The 20,429-nt window shown below is 39.2% G+C and overlaps 1 protein-coding gene across 2 annotated transcripts in view; it reads left to right on the plus strand.

Annotated features, from left to right (window-relative positions):
- Positions 1–20,429, plus strand: part of ULK4 (unc-51 like kinase 4) — a 381,762-nt gene that overhangs the window by 119,997 nt on the left and 241,336 nt on the right. For both annotated transcript variants that reach the window (XM_084619803.1, XM_084619802.1), the window contains exons 23-25: positions 9,986–10,119; positions 17,882–18,003; positions 18,306–18,362. In XM_084619803.1, the coding sequence (XP_084475929.1) occupies positions 9,986–10,119; positions 17,882–18,003; positions 18,306–18,362 (313 nt within the window). The remainder of the gene's footprint in view (positions 1–9,985; positions 10,120–17,881; positions 18,004–18,305; positions 18,363–20,429) is intronic.

A 20,429-nucleotide genomic window follows, 5' to 3' on the forward strand; every position in this document is an offset into this window, starting at 1 on the left:
TATACCTTAAAGTCTAAACCAGTAGCACTCATCCATGAAATAAATACACAAAGTACTTTCCTGATTCTTGCAAGAAAGTTTTTTCAAGCAGATAAGAATGTTCCAATGTAATCCTCTGCTCCCATGATTAAATTGTAGTATTATTTTGATTAAGCATCTCTTTGTGATTCAGTGATCAATTGACGTTTTTATTTTAAGTATATCCTACAGATTATGTGAAAAGCAATAGAGGATAGTACTTTTTAAAATTATACTTCTTAAATTGACTTCTGAATCTGACAAAACTGTCAGAAAAATATTTTATCCACACATCCTGTCTATATTACCAAGCTTAGCTCCAAGCACAGGGGCAATTATATTTACTCAAGCTACATTATTTCCAGATCTTTAAAAAGGCCCCTATCCTCCAGACTTATACACGTGCTTAACTTTATCTTCCATGAATTAACCCATTGGTTTCAATGGGACTACTTATAACACATGCAGTTAACGTGTGCGTAAATCTTTCAGGATCAGGGCCAAAGTTAATTTCAGGTCCCTATTTAGCTTAAGGACCCATGGTTTTGATGTAAAACACAAATTAAAAATAGCTTCTGATATAATTGGGACTTAAAACAGACATTTGCTTGACCATTAGAGAGTATCACCATACATGTAGTTTTCATGCAATTTAATACAGTGTTAAATTATGGGGCAAGCACCTGTGCTGTGTGATTATTTTGGAAGCATTTTACAAGTTGTTTCTCAGTGTTTTCTAGAAGTGCATGTATTTTCTCATTGTTTGATCAAGGCTTTGTCTTTCAGTTGATGAAAATATCTCTTCACGTCGTAGGCAGTCATGATTTTACTGATTAACTACACCCAACTAATTTTCATTGCAACAGCTAAGATTTTGTGGGGTTCTGGTAGGCAAAGTTTAGGTTAAAGCTATTCTTCAGTTAAACAGACCGTAAGGCAATACATGCTTTGTATTCTGCTTTGAATAGCATGGTTATTTTGGAATCATGTCATAAGTGCCAATGTAATTGCTGTATTACTTTTTCTCATAACTCATTACCAAATTAAATAGTGAGGATCATAATGTTCCTTGTTTAAATATTAAAAACGTAAGTCTGAGCAGAATTGCAGCATATAATGTAAAAATATTGAATTTTCCTATTGAAAATATTTTGCATCACTAATCATGGTAAAATCATTAAAAATTGCTGGTAGGTGCAAATTACTTATGGTTGCTCAGTGTTGGTAAACTCAGTTGTATTGTAGCAGGGAGCATACAGTATATTACCTGAAAATGAAAGTAATGGAGATATAAAGAAAGGAAACTGAATATTAAGGACAAAATTCCACTATGTGCAATGTGCAGCCCTGTGCACCACTTGTGAATGGCAGGGGTCTGTGATGACAAATAAAGGCATCTTGTATTGTTGGCCAGTCAGTCGCAACTGTATAAATTCCATAGCAGGATAATGTGTCAAGTCAAACTGTCCTGGTAGCAGTGAAAAAGGGGAAGGTCCTCAGTGTTCCCTCTGTTACTTACCTTCACCCTTTTCACTGCTCAAATCCTAAACATGACAGTCAATAAACCTGACAAATGAGCACAGGTTTTGTTAGGTTTATTGACTGTCAAGAAAGATTATTGCATAAACTGACTGCATAGATCCTCGAACTCTTCAGAATGCCAACAGAATTATTCTAGTCCATCACTCTTCATGCCATCATAGAGCCATCCAGCCCTAGCTAGCCAACCCAAGAGCCTGTTGCAGGGACCAAGACTACCTATTGAAAGCCCTCTTTTTTGAGGTCCAGCCTATTGGCTGACTCTTGAAACAGGGCGACCCAGGGACATGCACTGCATTCCAAGCCCTGCCTCACAGTCTCATGCTGCCTGGTAAGGCCATCATACCTTAAATTGCACTTAAGCCTTATTTTTGAGGATGTAAGAGGTATTAACTGGTGCATAGGCTTTGTGCTGACTGTATGCACAAGGGTGCATTTCAGCCAAGTGAAATGGACGTGCAATTCCTATTAGTAAAAGATATAAGAATAATATCAGAAACTGTACAAATCGTGATTTAAAAGCTCTCCTCGTATATGTGATGTGAAGGAAATCTGGTGCAACTTTATATTTTCTTATTGGAAAAAGATGTATTTCTCTGGTCCTGAAAGAGTTAGGAAAATATCCTTATTTCCCACTCCTTTACAATCCCCGTTCTTGAAGTTCTTACCTAGGGAAATAGAAATAACTCTGAGAGAACCTGTCAGTGCAACTCCTAATTGGCTGCAGGGCCCTCTGTGAGTATTACAAAGCATGCCCTCCAAAAGAGTAAGACAAGGTCTGGGAGTCATTGCCAGACTCTTTTAAATGGCAATGTAGACTACCTGCCAGGTCAGAGCACTCCCGTTAGGCCACTATGACTTGCCATCTACTGCTGGGTGGATCTATGATTGCTGTATAAAAATTATTACTGAGAAATGAGGTTGGGGTTTTCAAAGAGGCCTACTGCAGTTATGCACCAACTCCCATTGAACATGATGGGAGTTGGTTGCATAAATCTTAAACATATTTGAAAATCCCAGTCTTAGTTAATGAAAACTATTTGCTGCTCTGATTTAGATTCACTTTGACTGTGCTGATTTATCCACCCTGCAGAAAAGTGCTGCTTGCCACCAAATTATTTCAGTACCACATAAGTTGTGTCCGCAGGATGTGGGCAGGTTTTCAGTGCTTAGGGCTGCCATTCATGTACCTCACTTTTAAGACTGTCCTTAGTTTCATCTTAACTCCTTTTATTTTGTATTATTCTTATCTGGTAACAAAAAGTATTAAGTGTGAGATTTCTTCATATTTTTTGTGTCAAGTCTCTTTATCTAGGTGAATAATAAGTAAGATTTGAAACTTTTTCAAATTCATAAAAACCTCATACTTTCCTGCTATGAAATATATTCAGCAGTTCAGAGCTTATTTCATTTGCTATACCAACAGGGGGTTTATAGATAATTTCCATACTTTTATTTCCCTTTCTGGGAGCATATGTCAGCTGCACTGCATCCAAAATCTCCCCCTGCAGCACAAGAGATAAAGGTTTGACCGGACTACATTAGTCTAGAACTACAGTAGATTCCTAAAACTGAAATTCCTATTAGACTATCAGAGTACAATATCTGACTTCCTTTCTGGATAATATACTGAGCTGTCATGTCTATTTGTTTTTACATACTCTATATTTTAAAAGGATTTTTCCTTGTTTCTAGTGAGCGTCTTCCAAATTGTTTACCTTCACTTCATTTTATCCACTAAAAAGTTGCTCTTGGGGTGGAGTTCTTTCCTTAGGTTGGAGAAAAAAGGAGAGGGGTTTTGTTTGTTTGTTTGAAACCTTCAGTGAAAACTGATAAATGTTCAAAACCTTTAAAAATCAGACCATTTATGTAGATGCCTATAACTGGACTAAGAACCTATCTCTAGGTACCCAATTTTGAAAATCTTGACCACTATTAATAATGTAGTTGCCCCCCAAAATGTACAACTTTTGATCTCCAGAAATTATAGTTTCTTTGGAAAGTAGAACCAGTTTTCTAGGAAAATACTTATTTTATTTGTTGTTTTTGTACCTTGAGTACATAAAACAAATATTTATTATTACATTAAACCTAGGAAATAAATTTACCCACAGTTATATCACTGATCTTTCTGTTCAGACACAGAAAATTTAAGGGAATAATTTATTTGTGATTAAGAACTTATAAATAATATTAGGTTGTGGTGTCGGAAAAATGGTTGAAACCTTCGATTGTTTTCTGTATAATCCTTAGGTTGCCGTACAGGGGAGTGATAGGACACAACGTACCATAAATATAGCCAGGAAGCTGAATTGATTTGCATGCCCAACTTCTCAGAGAATGATTAATTCATCCTAACTGTTAATGCCATGTCTATTTTATTAATTCTGGCATTTCTTTGTTCACTTTGTGTCCCTTTGACTGCATGGCAGACATATACTTGTTATGCATGGAATAAGTTTGATACTTTTGTAGGCCCAACTTTGCCATACAAACAGAACAGGTGTTTATTTGGGACAGTAAAACATTCTGGTAAATCATTCTATGGTAGGGTTGCCAGGCGTCCAGTTTTCTACTGGAATGCCCAGTCAAAAAGGGACCATGGCAGCTCCGTTCTCGGCTGTGTTAAAAGTCCGGCTGGCTGCAGCATGGCAGGCAGGCTCCGTACCTGGCTCCGCATGGCTCCCAGGAAGCGGATGGCATGTCCCTCTGCCCCCGCCTGCAGGCACCACCCTGACCACCAGCTCCACAGCCCCCATTAGCCAGGGTTCCTGGCCAATGGGAACTGCAGGAGCAGCACCTGCAGGCGGGAGCAGTGTACTGAGTCCCCTGGCTGCTCCTCCGCTTCAGAGCCAGAGGGACATGCCATAGCTTTCTGTGAGCTGCGTGGACTTCCTCCATATCCAGGAAATGCCGGGGCTGCCTGAAGCCCGCACCCCCTCCCGTGCCCCAGCTCTGAGCCCCTGCCACACTCCCAACCCCTCGGCTCTAGCCTGCAGCGCCCCCTGCATTCCGAACCTCTTTTCAGCCCAGAGCCCTCATCCCCTCCCACACCCTGAACCCCTCATTTCTGGACCCACTCTGGAGCCCATACCCCCTCCCACCCCAGCCTGGAGCCCCCTCTTGCACCCCCAACCCACCCCCCCTTGCACCCAGAGCAGGGGTGGGGCCTGGGCACAGGGCAGGCAAGGGGTATTCAATTTTCTGCAATTAGAAAGTTGACAACCCTATTCTGTGGATGACTGTGAGGAAGGGAGAATGTTTGCCTAGGGCTTTAGAACAGTAAACTTCCCTAAAGCTGACTGTACTAATGTGGGAATTGGCAGGATTTTGTTGAGTTGCTATCAGTGCTATCAAATAATTTAAAGAAATATTGGTGGTCTTTTTTGGAAGCAATTGTCAATTTTGGCTTTTTTGTGGGAGAGAAGAACATAACTTTGAAAAGGGGAGGGTTTTGCACATGAAGAGAGAGAGCTGGCCATACTCAGGAGCTTTACATGTATTTTTACTTTTCACTTTCCCCAAAATAAGTAAACACACATCTGATGCTTCTCAAACACTCTTTATGTTGGATTTTGCAAGAGAGAATTCCTTTCTTAAAATATAAATATATATCAAACTTATTGTGCTAGCCTTCACTCAACAGCTTGTTTAGATAATGTGTAGACAATTCTAAACTTACTATCTCACTCAAACTAAATTTACAAGAATATTTAAAGAAAAATATGATACTCATGTTTCTCATACTTAATATTTGGTTAAACATATTCTCTCTCAATGAAAGAACATATTTAAACAACTTTAATTTATTTTGTTTTAATTATTCAAGGCAACTGAAAATGTCTAATAAAACTACATATCATATATATAATGAAAGTTGGAGTTGACTGATGAGATGGGCTTTTGAATAGTTAACATGTATTTTATTTCATCAAAATTGACCATAATTGAATAAATCATACCTAAAGTCTAAGGAAAATAGCTAGAACCTTTGGCAAGTATAGCTGGATCTGCTGCCTTTGGGCTCCTGTGGTGAGAAAAAGTAAATGGTTACTGAATGGATCACTTATTTCTCTCTCTCCTTCCTACTCCCCCCATATAAGACACCATAAAATAAAGGTTTTTGTTGTATTTCAAAATATGCAGTTTCATCATTGCTTAGGGGCCCAGTCATGCAAACTCTTTTTTCAGGTGAGTAGTTCTTATTCCAGTGAATAATCCCATTTTATAATGGGACTGTTCTCCTGCCTGAATAGAGGTTTGCAGGACTGGGCCCTAACATACCACATGCTTACACAAGAAGTTGTTTAAATCCAGTTATTTTCATCATCCTAGACAAGGACACCTTTTGATTTCTGTATTAATGTGGCACTTTGGGTCCAACCCAGACCAGTAAGAGATTGAGTCACTGTCTGCCCTGTAATCCTGTGCAGCCTTGATTCAGCGCCCTGTCACCAGCAGCAGGCTCAAAGCACAGTAGCTTCACTCTGGCTTCCACCAGCCTTGGTTACTCCTTGCAGGGTGACCCCAACACCCTCGCAGTCCCAAATTTCCATTTAAACCATCTGCTTTGTAGTGCTCACTAAACACTTACAAAAGTTAAGTTCACTGATCCCTTAGAAAGTGTAACCAGCAGTTTATTAGCTTAACTGGGGTTAGCAAACACTCTGTTTAATCAAAGCACTGGCTTAGTTTATACTAAAAATAAAACAAGTTCATTAAACAAAAAGACATAGGTTTAAGTGATACCAAGTATAAGGACTAAAGATAGAAAAGATTACAAGTGAACAAAAGTAAAAATATGATTCTAAGACTAACACCTGAGTCCCTCTTTTTCAAAGAAGTGTTTCTAACCAAGTCTCTTCCATCATAGCTGACCATACTCTTTGGCCAGTACCCCTCAAAGTGCTCAGTTCCTTTGTCCCTTCAGGTGAAGGATGCGAAAATGGCTTCTCCCCCCGCCTCCCTCCCGTCTCTATATATCTATATAGCTATATATCTATCTCTAATCTTCCCAAAGTTCATTGACCTTGCTTCAGGAAGCAGAAAGGTTTCTTGAGGGCACAGTCTCCATCCCCCAATGAGATTTCCTCACATGCTCTCCTGATGGCTTTCAGAGTAACAGCCGTGTTAGTCTGTATTCGCAAAAAGAAAAGGAGTACTTGTGGCACCTTAGAGACTAACCAATTTATTTGAGCATAAGCTTTCCTGAGCTACAGCTCACTTCTTCTGTATTTTCCACAGTATGCATCCGATGATGTTTTTATACACACAGACCATGAAAAAATGGGTGTTTATCACTACAAAAGGTTTTCTCTCCCCCCACCCCACTCTCCTGCTGGTAATAGCTTATGTAAAGTGATCACTCTCCTTACAATGTGTATGATGATCAAGGTGGGCCATTTCCAGCACAAATCCAGGGTTTAACAAGAACGTCTGAGGAACGGGGGGGAGGGGCAAGAGGAGGAATAAACAAGGGGAAATAGGTTACTTTTTATAATGAATCAACCATTCCCAGTCTCTATTCAAGCTTAAGTTAATTGTATCCAATTTGCAAATTAATTCCAATTCAGCAGTCTCTCGTTGGAGTCTATTTTCGAAGTTTTTTTGTTGAAGGATAGTCACTTTGAGATCAGAAATTGAGTGACCAGAGAGATTCAAGTGTTCTCCGTCTGGTTTATGAATGTTATAATTCTTGGCATCTGATTTGTGTCCATTTATTCTTTTACGTAGAGACTGTCCAGTTTGCCTTGTACACGGCAGAGGGGCTTTGCTGGCACATGATGGCATATATCACATTGGTAGATGTGCAGGTGAACGAGCCTCTGATAGTGTGGCTGATGTTATTAGGCCCTGTGATGGTGTCCCCTGAATAGCTATGTGGGCACAGTTGGCAACGGGCTTTGTTGCAAGGATAGGTTCCTGGGTTAGTGGTTCTGTTGTGTGGTATGTGGTTGCTGGTGAGTATTTGCTTCAGGTTGGGGGGCTGTCTGTAGGCAAGGACTGGCCTGTCTCCCAAGATTTGTGAGAGTGTTGGGTCGTCCTTCAAGATAGGTTGTAGATCCTTGATAATGCGTTGGAGGGGTTTTAGTTGGGGGCTGAAGGTGACGGCTAGTGGCGTTCTGTTATTTTTTTTGTTAGGCCTATCCTGTAGTAGGTGACTTCTGGGAACTCTTCTGGCTCTATCAATCTGTTTCTTCACTTCCGCAGGTGGGTATTGTAGTTGTAAGAATGCTTGATAGAGATCTTGTAGGTGTTTGTCTCTGTCTGAGGGGTTGGAGCAAATGCGGTTGTATCGCAGAGCTTGGCTGTAGACAATGTATCGTGTGGTGTGGTCAGGGTGAAAGCTGGAGGCATGTAGGTAGGAATAGCAATCAGTAGGTTTCCGGTATAGGGTGGTGGTTATGTGACCATTGTTTATTAGCACTGTAGTGTTCACCTTGATTATTATACACATTGTAAGGAGAGTGATCACTTTAGATAAGCTATTACCAGCGGGAGAGTGGGGTGGGGGGAGAGAAAACCTTTTGTAGTGATAAACACCCATTTTTTCATGGTCTGTGTGTATAAAAACATCTTCTGTATTTTCCACAGTATGCATCCGATGAAGTGAGCTGTAGCTCAGGAAAGCTTATGCTCAAATAAATTGGTTAGTCTCTAAGGTGCCACAAGTACTCCTTTCCTGATGGCTTGGTTTACCTTGCTTGTGAAAATGCTTTTCTTTGACTTTGGTCACATCTTTTGCTAAATTTACACTGGAGACAGGTAGGTAGCTACCTTCCCTCCTGTCTGGGGAAGAACCTCTTTCTCCCTTAGTGTGGTCACAGACTTCAAAAAAGCATAATATCAGTGAGTATCCATAATTCCTCATACAATGTTAATACATACATTTTACAATGATATTCATCACCAGTGTGTCATTAGTTTTCAAATGATGTATAACATCTTTTAGATACAGATTATGACAGTAGCATGAAAGGCATAGAGTGAGTCTGTCAGGCTTGAGAAGAATTGCTGATACTGACTGCACAGAATAGTGAACCACCACGGGGCCTCTCTGTCACATCTATTTATTTATTTTTTTAAAATAGTGGCTAAGAAAGGGGATGGATTAAGAGAGCTGAAAACGGTCCTTTTTAAAAATCCTGAGAACAGATTCAATCCATTGGCAATTAATGTTTCCCTGCCAGTATGCCAAAAACCTACTGCTAAACTATAGTTTAAAATAATTTCTTACTAGGGTTGCCAACCCTCCAGGATTGGCCTGGAGTCTCTAGGAATTAAAGACTAATCTTTTGTCGTGATGAAATCTCCAGGAATACATCCAACCAAAATTGGCAATCCTATTTCTTACTCAAAGCTCGCTGTCATAATTTCTAGACTGAACAAATTAAGAATTTGAAACATTTAATATGTAACAAATGTGTAAATTAATCCAGTCCATTTTCCTCTCCACAGAGAAATTTGGTCTTAAATATATGTCATTAACTCTGGCTTCTTGAGTATGCGTATTATTATTTATTACAGCTAAATATACTCCTATACTGGAGCATGCTGGAAGAGACTATCCTGATCCTGGCCCACGTTGGGGATGAGCTCTGGGAGGGATCATGCCTGAAAAAGGAGCCCACAGGGACACAAGGGATGTATGCCTGCTGCACCATTCCCTAGAATGGCACAGGGTGTGCACATCTCTGTGTCTGCAGCCAACTCCATAAACAAGTGCTGTGGAAGAAAATCAGTGCTGTGGCCTTTCTGGTGGCTTTCACTACCGGGGTACTAGGAGGGAGCAAACAGAGGTTGCAGTTGTTCCTGGCCACTAATGCTGGGATGCAAGGAGGCAGAAGTGTCTTGTGCTCTCCCTCACAGGTTGCACACCTATACAGTGGCCAGACATAATCTGACTCTTGGTTTTTTAAACTTTTGTTTGTCCAATGGTGCACATATGTGGCCTGATTTTCAGTGGTACTGCGTACTTGTATACGTCATTAACTTTGGGAGATTTGTGGCTTCACTGAAAATCACACCACTTCTTTTAAGTACTTAAAAAGTAGGTTTTCAAATTTATATTTAGATACACAGATTGAAAATTTGCTGCCTTGGTTAAGCAATTTTTTTTGCATTACAATTCAATATAGACTGTTTAAAGTTAGAATCTCCTATTCAGTTTTTAAGGGCCAATTCATTCCTCATGTAAGCACTATATCCCCATTTACACTAATAGTGTTGTACTTGCTTACACCAGAGTTTAATTTGGCTAATTGTATTTGGTTTATCTGTAGTTCCCCATAGAAACATTTGTTGTTGTTTTTAAAATAAACTTTGTTTTAAAGACAAAAATCTGGAAGTGCTTGCCTCAGTGGCATTTTGAGATACAGTATCAGTTTTTTGTCACAAGAGGTAATCTTTTGCACTTGCTTATTTGTAGATTGGTGATGTACATTGAAAGAGACAGCAGAAAGACTACACCTGGAAAAGAGCAGCAAAGCGGCAATGAATACCTGTCAAAATGCCTGGACCTTCTCATCTATCACATTGTGCGGGAGCTGCCAGGAATTCTAGGTAAATTCAGCTGGCTGACTATGAAAATAATTTTTTTGTCTGTCTTTTTTCCTCACTCCCTTGTGGAACATTTAAGTATCTCTTTAAAGAGTAAAGACAATGGTAAGTAGAAAGATATTTTCTCCCTCATTTACTGTTTATGGCGTTAGCTTCATCAAATTTCTCAGTTATATTGTGACCACATAATACTTTGCATTTGAATCTTGAAAAAATGTTTTCTTTTATTTAATATTTCAGTCATGGTGGCACACAAGGTCCCAATCAGGACTGAGGCTCCATTACGCTAAGTGTTGTATAAACATTTTTAAAGACACAGTCCATGCCCCCCAAAACTTACGGTATAACTGTGACCTACAAAACATGGAAGAAGAGAGATGCAATTGTATATATTATATAAACATATATGTGTAAGTCAATGGTTCTCAAACTATTGTACTGGTGACCCCTTTCACATAGCAAGCCTCTGAGTGCGACCCCCCCCCCAAAATTAAAAACACTTGTTTATATATTTAACACCATTATAAATGCTGGAAGCAAAGTGGGGTTTGGGGTGGAGTTGACAGCTGGCGACTCCCCATATAATAACCTCGTGAAACCCTGATGGGTTCCAACCCCCAGTTTGAGAACCCCTGCATATATAAGTATATATACATTTATGTGAGAATGTATATAGTTATAGTTGGGGCAGGTAGCACCACCTATTAAGGTTGTCCATTGTAAAACCCTGATTTCAGTTGCTTATAATTTTTAAAACTTTTGGGGTGAAATTTTACATGCTGGATTTTTGCTTCAGGATGAATTTTTCTAGAAAACTACAGCCAATACAGTTCAGGTGCCTCTAATAAGGAGGACAGGGAAAAATAATTGTTTTGTCCATGTTAAATTCTCACCATTTCTTCTTTGAATAGTTCTAATGCCCCCATGCTTTGGAGCAGGGACTTCAAATTTGACTGGGAGTGGTCTTTGAGTCAGGGTGTGCTTTGTGATAGCCCCATGAAAATCCACCCAAATTTGGCCAAATTATAAGCCATTGGAGAATCACAGTTCACATGTCCTTAGTAGAGACTTTTTTTGATTGTAGCAGCTAATTTCTGAACAGTCCAACCTCATTGAACATGTGCCTCTCTCAGGTCCTGGTGCTGACCAGACTGCATGTGTACCATCCCCATACAGCAACCAAGCATACTCCATGCCAGGTCTACAGAGGTGAAGCCGGACTTTCCCTGCAAAGGGATTGGGGCTGTCCCTGGAACTGAAAGCAGGAAGCCTGTCTCTTCTGTGCTTTCAGTGACCCCTCTCCTGGCACCAAGTTATTGTGGAGGAGGATGCTGTCTGTCTTGAATACTGGGGGCACAAAACATGGACCAGGGATTGGGACAAGGAGTCTGGTGAAACTGGGACTAGAGGGGTTGGAAGGGAGGGAAACTGTGATTGAGTTGGCAGCGAGACTGGTGCTGGGAGCTAGTGAGGGGAAAGGGTGGTGACTGGGAGACATTTGGCTGGGGGAAGGAACATTTGACATCAGATGAGTACCGGGAAACTGCGACAAGGAGCAGGTGTGGGGTAGGGTAGTGTTGAGGAGCCAGATTGGCAAGTAGCTGGGGTGTGGGAGGAGAACTGAGATGGCTGAACTAAGGGACTGGGACCAAGAATCAAGGGAGGGAGGAGACTGGGTGGGGAAAGGAGCTGGAGAGAGGGTGGTGCGTGCACTGAGACTGGATGAGAAGTTTGGGGATGGAGACTAGGACTAGGAACCAGTGGGATGGAGGGGAGAGACAGATCGGATGAGGAGCTGGAATGCGGAAACTGGGACTGGCTGGGTAAGAAGACTGGGAATGGGTGGGTGGGGGGAAGTGGGAGAGACTTGAAGTGGGGTGGAGATTGGAGTAAGAAGACATAAGAGTTGAGACTGGGACTGACTAAGCAAGGAAAATGGGACTGGGATGAAGAGCCGGGGAGGGGAAGAGACAGGATTGGGACAGGTTGGAGAGGATGGGACAGAAGAGGTCAAGCATGGGGGAAACAGTCAGAAGAGTCTGTGCCCACTAGACACACTTCCCCCCAGAGCCTGGAATGGAACCCAAGCTTCCTGAGTGTCACCATTTCTTTTCTGTCACAAAATATCTGTGAAACCCCTGGCAAGGCGCCTCATTCCCTCTTGCCAATCCACATATAGGATGGCCACCTACTACTGCTATCAGTTATTCTGTTAGCTCAAGTGACAGAAGTCTGTGTGGTGGATCTAAAGTTGCCAATCCTTCTGAGGACCTATGTGAGTGTTGGTAGATGCCACATGATAGTATTTGTTTTTTCAGTTTGCTTTTTTAAAAACGTAGAAAATTACAAAAAGCTACCTTTTTTGTTGAGGTTGCAAAGCCAAGCACGCAAGTTAGAAAAAGCCAGAATTAAGTTTGCCTTTGCATTATTTGGACAGTGTGTGCAGGTGCATAATGGTACGACTTTAAATGCATTATCACATTTTTAGCACAAACAAGCTCGGGTCCTACAGAGAGCAACTTTCACCACACATACCTCATGTGTGATCATATAGTTAGACTGTATAATAATGCACAAGGGAGTTGAATTAAGTTTGCACAATCTTAATTCTGATATTTCCTAACCTTTGAATGCTCTTTCAATAAAGTTATTCTAACATACTTTATATAAGAAGTGCCAAATATCCCAATCTTCTCCTGAAGCGATCATTAATTTTCTAATACGTTTATAGGTCTTGAGGAGAGTTTTGAAGGATAAGATGCTAATGACTTTTCTATTCAAACAGCCAAAGTTCTCTGGGACATAGTTCCAGGCACAAAGCACAGTTTGGAAGGAGATACTGAGGTAGGATTTTGTGAGAAGCAGACAAGGCAGGGTGGGGGGAATGCAATAAAAGAGAAGAGAAGAAATGAAGATGAGCAGAGAGCTGTGAAGGGAATTGCAGGTGAGAACAAAAGAAGTTTGAATTTGACATGGTGATGCAGTCAACTTAGGGATTCAAACAGGGGTCATTTGACCAGCAATTTGTGTGGGCTGGATAGGGAGATGTGGGTGATAGGGAGCCCAGAGAAAAGAAGCTGATACAAAAAAGATAAAATGTGATGAGGGGCTGGGTGAGTTTTGGCTGTTTGAGCAGAAAAGATGTATAGATCTTAGACAAGTCTTGGAGGATGATATGGCAAAATTTGGGCACAGCCTGGATATGCAAGGCAAAAGAGGAGTCAACAAAAATGATCCCCAGGTTAGAGGACTGAGAATGGTGGGGTTATCAAGCCTGACAGAGAATGTGGGTAGTGGAGAGTGTTTGTGAGGAAAGATGTTAAGTACAAGTTTGACTGCAAGACTTCCAGAAAGAGGAGATGTCAAAGCGAGGCTAACATATGGGATTGGATGGAGAAAGATACTTTAGGAGTGGAGAGGTCAATCTGTGAGTCATAGTGTAAAGATGGCAGTTAAAAATTCTGTTAGCAGATTAGATCCCCCAAATGTATGGATGTAAAGGGAGAAGAGAGAGGAGGCAAAGGCCAGAGCCTCTGAAAGCCACCAGGCAGAGGAGAGGAATAAAACTCGTCGGCTACGTTGTCCAAGAAATGACTCTTTCTTTATTTCTCACTATAGGTTAATTATTGTTTTCAGTAATGGGAAAAAAAAGGGGTAGCACTTGCAAAGTTTGGTAGGCTTAAAAGTCATCTATTTACAAAGACCATGTAATATTTTGATTCTCCCTCAAACCACATCTGTTCTTTGTTTTCCTAAGTAACTAAATATCAGATGACTATGTATGGTCAATTGCAGGATCGGGGCCTTAGACTGTATATGCTTTGAGGAGGCCCCCCCTCCCTCTGAATGTGTGTACACTGCCTAACACAGTGGGACTCTGATCTCAGTTGGGGTCTCTGGGTACTACTGTAATGCAAATAATGATAATATATTTTGGACAACGTTTACATCAAACGTAAGTTCTCCCCTTTGTTTTCTTTCTCCAGTTAATGTTGGGGAGAGGGGGTTGTATTGTTTTTGGGTGAAGGGAGGGTTGTCTTTGTGGTTGGCTTTTATTAAGGTTAATTTTGAGATCTCTAGTTTTATGAGAGAATATTTTCTCTTTACCTGTTTGGGATAATGAAAGAATATGTTCTGATTCAGGGTGAAAGTTATTTCCTCATGTGAAAAATGTCAAAAGTTAGACACTTTGCAAAGTGAAATGAATTAAAGGCAGTTACATTTCTGAGTTGGAAATTGATGTTTGCTAGTTTTTAATATATATTTATCTAAACTCCCTTCTAATCCCATTCTCTTCCAGCAGATGTAGCTATAAACCAAATAGATTTTAAAAAATAGAAATTGATTTCAAATATTTATTTTAAAAAGTTAGATTAAATCAATAGTAGACTGGTCAGCCTTAAATTGCCATTTGCCTTTGTTAACTAAATAACTTTACTTCTGTATTTGTAGCATTTTAGGTATTTCCTATATAATAAATATACAGTCATACTGAAATAATAAGGTATATGTACCTATTCATCTAATGCAAAATTTGGCAGCAGGATGACCCTGTATGCATTGTAAAATATGGAAAGTCAGAATAACAAGTTAGGTAGATTCAGCATCTCTTATTCACCACAACTAGGGCTTTGTCATATTATTGTAATTTAATTATTCAAAACCAGAAGTACATATTTAAAATTTAGGACTATTTATTGAGGCTCACATTACTGGAGAAATGATGGGAAATACATTCATTTTTATGAACAGTGCATTGCATTTGGAATAGAATTGTTTGCACATCTCTCCTTTTAATTTAATTTAAGGCCAGGTTCTGTCTCCATTACGTACATTGAGTATTAAAGTCAATGGGAGCATTCGAGTAATAAACTACCAATACTACTCAGCTAATTAATATGAATTAATTCTGTGGCCTGTTATGTACAAAAGAACAGGTCTGTTGAGTCTCTGTTCCCTTCTGGCCTTAAAATCTCTGAAACTGCATATAAGGGTGGCAGAATCTGGTTTTTAATTGTTAAGTGTCTCTATTATAGGCTTGGAAAAACAGGAAATATATGTACATTCAAGGGAAGAATTTATTAAATGAATATTTTCAATGCTTTGAGAGTTTTCTTCTTTCTTTGCATATAATCAGAGACTTTCCCCTGCCCACCGCTTCCATTTTTATGTATAAGCTGAAGGCCTCTTGTTTGTCTGAGACAACAGTTCATATAAAACAAGATCAATCAGAGTGGAGTTCGCTGGTTTTCACACACTTCTTGGTTCTTGAACCACAATCTTCCCCTTTATGATCAGATTTTTGATCCTTCTCTCTAGTTGTGCCTGAGACACATTTTCGGTAACTCAGCTGTGCTCCCTCATTGACTCATGCTAACTATCCTTTTTATTTTATTTTTTACTTGTCCCTCACAAGAATCCCTGTTGCTTTGGATAACTTTGTGTTATCCACTTCTCTTTTATGAAAGTACATTCCAGAAAAATTATATGCTCCTTGAAAATGTTGGTTTTTATCATCCAGAAATCCTGGGTGAAATCCTGGCCTCACTGAAGTCATTGGCAGTTTTGCCATTCAGTTGAGTGGAGCTAGGAAATCATTCATTATATTTCAAGAGTTCAGGTTTTTTAAATATCAGCCTACAAAAATAATTTAGGTGTGCATTGTGTATATATGTGTTTAAAGTATATGAAATTGTACACAGTATCTTGCACATGATTAGAGTTAATATGAGACTTCAGTATCCAAAACCTTCTTAATTTAAATCAGCAGTTCCCAAACAGTGGGTTGTGACCCCAATAGGCATTGTGTTATCAGCAGACAGGGTCGTGGTCCAACAGACCAGATTTGTTGTGTGAGAGGGTGCTGTCTGCCCCAAACGTTTCCAGACCTGCTCCAAAAATGCCATGGCAGGAGGTTGATGTTTTGACGTACAAAATGGCAGCCTCCACACATCGTGGCCTCGTGGATACAGTGCATGTGAGGTCATGTTGTGCAGAGGCTACCATTTTTGTAAAATGGCTGCCTCCTGGCATAGTATTTGTGGAGCAGGTCTGGACATGTTGGCTGTGAAAAGATCCTTTTCAGTAGGCAGCAGCTTTATCAACAAAGCATCCTCTCTGCCTGAGCTGGTAGGAGCCTGTGCTAGCCTTTTCTGAGATGGGAATCTGCAGTTGATTGTAAGTACCTTAAGGCAGAGCCCATATTTTCTTTTTATGCCACCCTGAGTACACTATTGGCACTCGATAAAGAATCATTGTAACTCATTGTGTGTCTGCTGCAAGTTCCTGGCTGACAATGAAATTATTCAGCCTCCCACACAGGTGATGATGACTAAGCATCTCAGCCAGATGGAGGAAAGTTTGCATCCTTTTTCCCCCAACTTGGACATGACAAAGTATGATTCGGTACAAAACCACTTTCACTGCAAGCCTGATGCCATGGATTTGCCAGCAGCTGAAATCAAATAGCTCATTGAAATTTCCTGCAGTGGATTCTTGTGAGGAACTTATCCCCAACTTTCTCTCCTGGAGTTCTGATTCCCTACCAAGTGTGAATATTCTGAAACTGATGGTGCCATTCGCAAGCACATATTTTTGTGAAGCTGGATTCGGCTCACTTGTGTCCATCAAGTCTCAGTATTGATCTTCTGTTGATGTTACATCATAGATTAAATGTGAAATTTCTATCACGCCACTGGACTTGGAGAAGCTGTGCTGCAACACGCAAGTCTATGTGTCACATTAGAGCATTAAATAATGTACTTAATGTGTAAATTCCTTGAATTCCTTGCTTGCTGTCTTGCATTGTTGCTGTCTGGGGTCACAGCAAACATTGTCTCAAAATGGGGTCATGCAGGCAAAAAGTTTGGGAACCCTGATTTAAAGTGAGGTCACTGAACACTATTTTCTAATATCTTACGGAAAGCTGCTAAACAGGCTTCTCCAACTTTTGATTGCTAAACTTGGCTAGACTGCACAAGTTTCCTATGGTTCATTCTGATATGTATTTGACTCCTTGGGATTCAGAAGGGGATGGAGTCTTGATTTACAAATGTTCCCAGGGACCAGAAATTATTCTTGGTTTTAGGGGAGTGTGGAGTTCAGAGTTAGTGTGGTTACAGAAGTTTGAGTGACAGCTGCTTGCCTTGAAAAATAGCATGCATGCCACCGTACTACTCCAGTTTTATGCAAAAATAATTCCACTGAAATCAGTGGAATTATACTGGCATAAAACAGGACAAACATAGTAATCAGCCTCAGCTTTCTTGTTTGTCACTTACACCCATTTGGTATGAAGGAGAAATTAATTTCTCACAGTAGTGGGAGACTGTGAAACTAAAGGTTAGTATTTTTGGCAATAACTGGTTAACATTTTCATTTAGGATAACAGATATGCCCCTTGCCGCTCATTCTGAATTACTGTCTAGAGAAGAAAGGAATATCTTCTGTTTGAAAATCCACATGAATCAGAGCAACTTACTGGCAAGCATCAGTTGAAATCAATTGGACTGCTCACGTGCTTAAAGTTAAGCACTTTTAGGTGTTTTTTCTGGATGAGTCTAGAGTGCCGAGCACTTTGCAGGATCAAACCCTCTTTAAGTAGTTCAGTTTGTAAGAACAATCAGAATTAGTTTTTCTTCAGGTTAAGCCTGGGAAACCTCATACAGACTACATGAGAAAAAATGTCAATAGCCCCTTTGTTTAATTAAACTAATTATGTTGAGGTAGACTGAGATGCATCTTGCACATTTGCTGTGTGTTACAGGTGATATTCTTGGTGCTCTAGCTAATGTCTCTGGACGTAAACATCCATCAACAACTCAGGCCAAACAGCTGAAGATGTGCCTTCCCATGATGCCGGTGGTTCTTCACCTTGTGGCATCCCAGGTAATTATTTTTTTAATTAGAAAACAATATAACCCACCGTATGCTCCTTAAATGCACTTTATGTTGATTGTAATTGGACTAGGCCAAATTCTGTCGTCTTTACATGAAGTCAGCTTAACTGAAGTCAGTGGGATTTCCAACTATGTGACAGAATGAAGATCCCTATTTGTGAAGTTATGTTTAGACAATTCTAATGATAAAAGCAAAATAAATGTTCTGCTTTTTTAAACACACTGTAAAATATGCTACATTTATCATGTTTTTTAATTATTTAATCTTATGCCAAAACTCTGCTCAAATAGGTATTCCGTCCCCAGATTGTAACCGAGGAGTTTCTTTTTAACTATGGAACTTTGCTTGTAAGTAACAAGTTGAATTATACTAACATTTTGTATATCAAGAATGTGTATACTTCTGGGAATTAATCTTATACAATATATAGGATAGTTAAAATAAAAGTGGGGTTGTCTTTTTTTGATGTAACTTTTTTATTTTGACTATATTAAATTTGAGTTCTTAGCAGAAAATTTATTGTCTTCCAATAGTATATTTGCTTAAAAGACAAAAACCTAATACAATGTCTTTCTCCATGGAAATCGTATTTAAGATCAAAAGTCAGGAAGGTCATTCAAATAACGAAAAAGATAATTTAGAAGCTTCATATAACTGAGTGTACTGCTCTGCATACTGTATAATTTCTGATAAATGCGTAATTTGCTAAGTGCTATGAAAGATAAACTATAATACCCTGTTTCAGTTCAGTCATATTTAATAAGACACATGCTTTTTCTAGTTTAAGGATATGACCCACATGAATTATGTTATCTTTTTCTCCTTGCCAGTACATTTGCACTATATTTAGTTGATGAAATGCTGAGCAGCATAAACTAGAGAGCTAAGACATTTGTCATGTTCAGCATCTGCTGTCTAGCTTTGACATGAACAATAAAAACTGTACTGGATTTCAAATATGCCATACAGCACTGTAGTTAAAATGAAGTAGTACTTCTGAATTGTATTTTTAGTTTCTAGTATAAAAGTGATAGCCACTATCAAATGAGAAAAGCGTATTTTAAAAGTTGCACTTCATGATCAAACAAAATATTTTGAAGGACACATTTTCAACAAAGTGTTTAAATTAGTGATTTATTCCCATGGTAGATTGCAAAAGCTCTCACTGTAGACTGGTTAGATTACGGTTTCATTTTTTCTTGTTCCTTAGAGATTGATGTAGCCGCACCTGTCTGTGGTTGAAAAGATAGTGTTCATAAAGACTGTTTTTAGAATGATGAGCATTAGAATTAAGAAAAAATAATCCAAATTTTAAAAGTGAAGCTGCATAGTTGTTTTTTTTTCTCTTGAACTTTTTGTAAGTGAATTTAATTTTTATGAAAGGTGCTGGATTGACCTTTGTAGATATCAAAGTCCTCTGTTTTATCCACAGATCAATTACAGCTCATGCAACTGTAGTGCAAGTTTCCTCACTACTGTCCTGCCAACTTGCCTCAAGTGTGTAAGAGAGATATCAATTTTAGTTCACTTTCCAAGCTCTTTGGCTTCCCGAATACAGCTAATAAATTGGCCAGCTAGTTTTAGCTGTAGTTTTTGTTTTGCGAAGTGGCCATTTGTTGTCTTTGGAAAAGAACCAATATCTTCCCTTCAAAAATTATTTCACATAGTCACCAAATTCCTGACAGATAATAATTTACAGTTACTAACTGGGCTTGATTTGAACCAGCAACTTAAACATGAAAGACTCTTATTTTTCATCAATAAATCTCTGAGCTACAAAGTTTAAAGTAATGCTTCCAGATCCCAAATAATTAACCAAATAGAATTTATTTATATGTAAACTTAAAATATATGTTGTTATAGTTAAAGCCAAATTTTAAAATATCAGATCATCCTTCACTTACCTATGAAATCTTGAATTCAGAATTATTTGTATCCCCTGCTATGGCTCATATAATCTTAAATGCCATAAATAATGCAGACCTAATCCGGCAAGAAGCTGGGCACTCTCAATTCTCCTTGATTCCACTTCACAACTACATCCTCAAAGAAAAGGTGGTGAGAAGGATGAAAGTTTTTATCAAATTCTTTGTTAGCCCAAACTGGTTCTCTCTAGTCAATTTTTTATCTTTATGGTGAACTGATGAAACCATATATGAAGGTTTGCATTGGTCATCCCTTTTGGCTTCTTTAAATACAATTTCTATAGTGATTGATGAAAGAATTCTTTGTAAAATTTGTTCTTAAACTTCTGTTTATATTAGTTGAGGATCTGGTGATGATGCATGGAAGAATTTGCATATGTTTGGCAAAATAATTCCTCATGGAACTCTCTCAGGAAATCATTAGGACCATATTATCTCTGTCCCTTTTGTGTGTGTTGGAATAGTAAGAAGGTGAAGTTTCAAGAAGCT

Source organism: Lepidochelys olivacea (assembly GCF_965140295.1).
Source record: "Lepidochelys olivacea isolate rLepOli2 genome assembly, chromosome: 2".
Classification (NCBI taxonomy): Eukaryota; Metazoa; Chordata; order Testudines; family Cheloniidae; genus Lepidochelys; species Lepidochelys olivacea.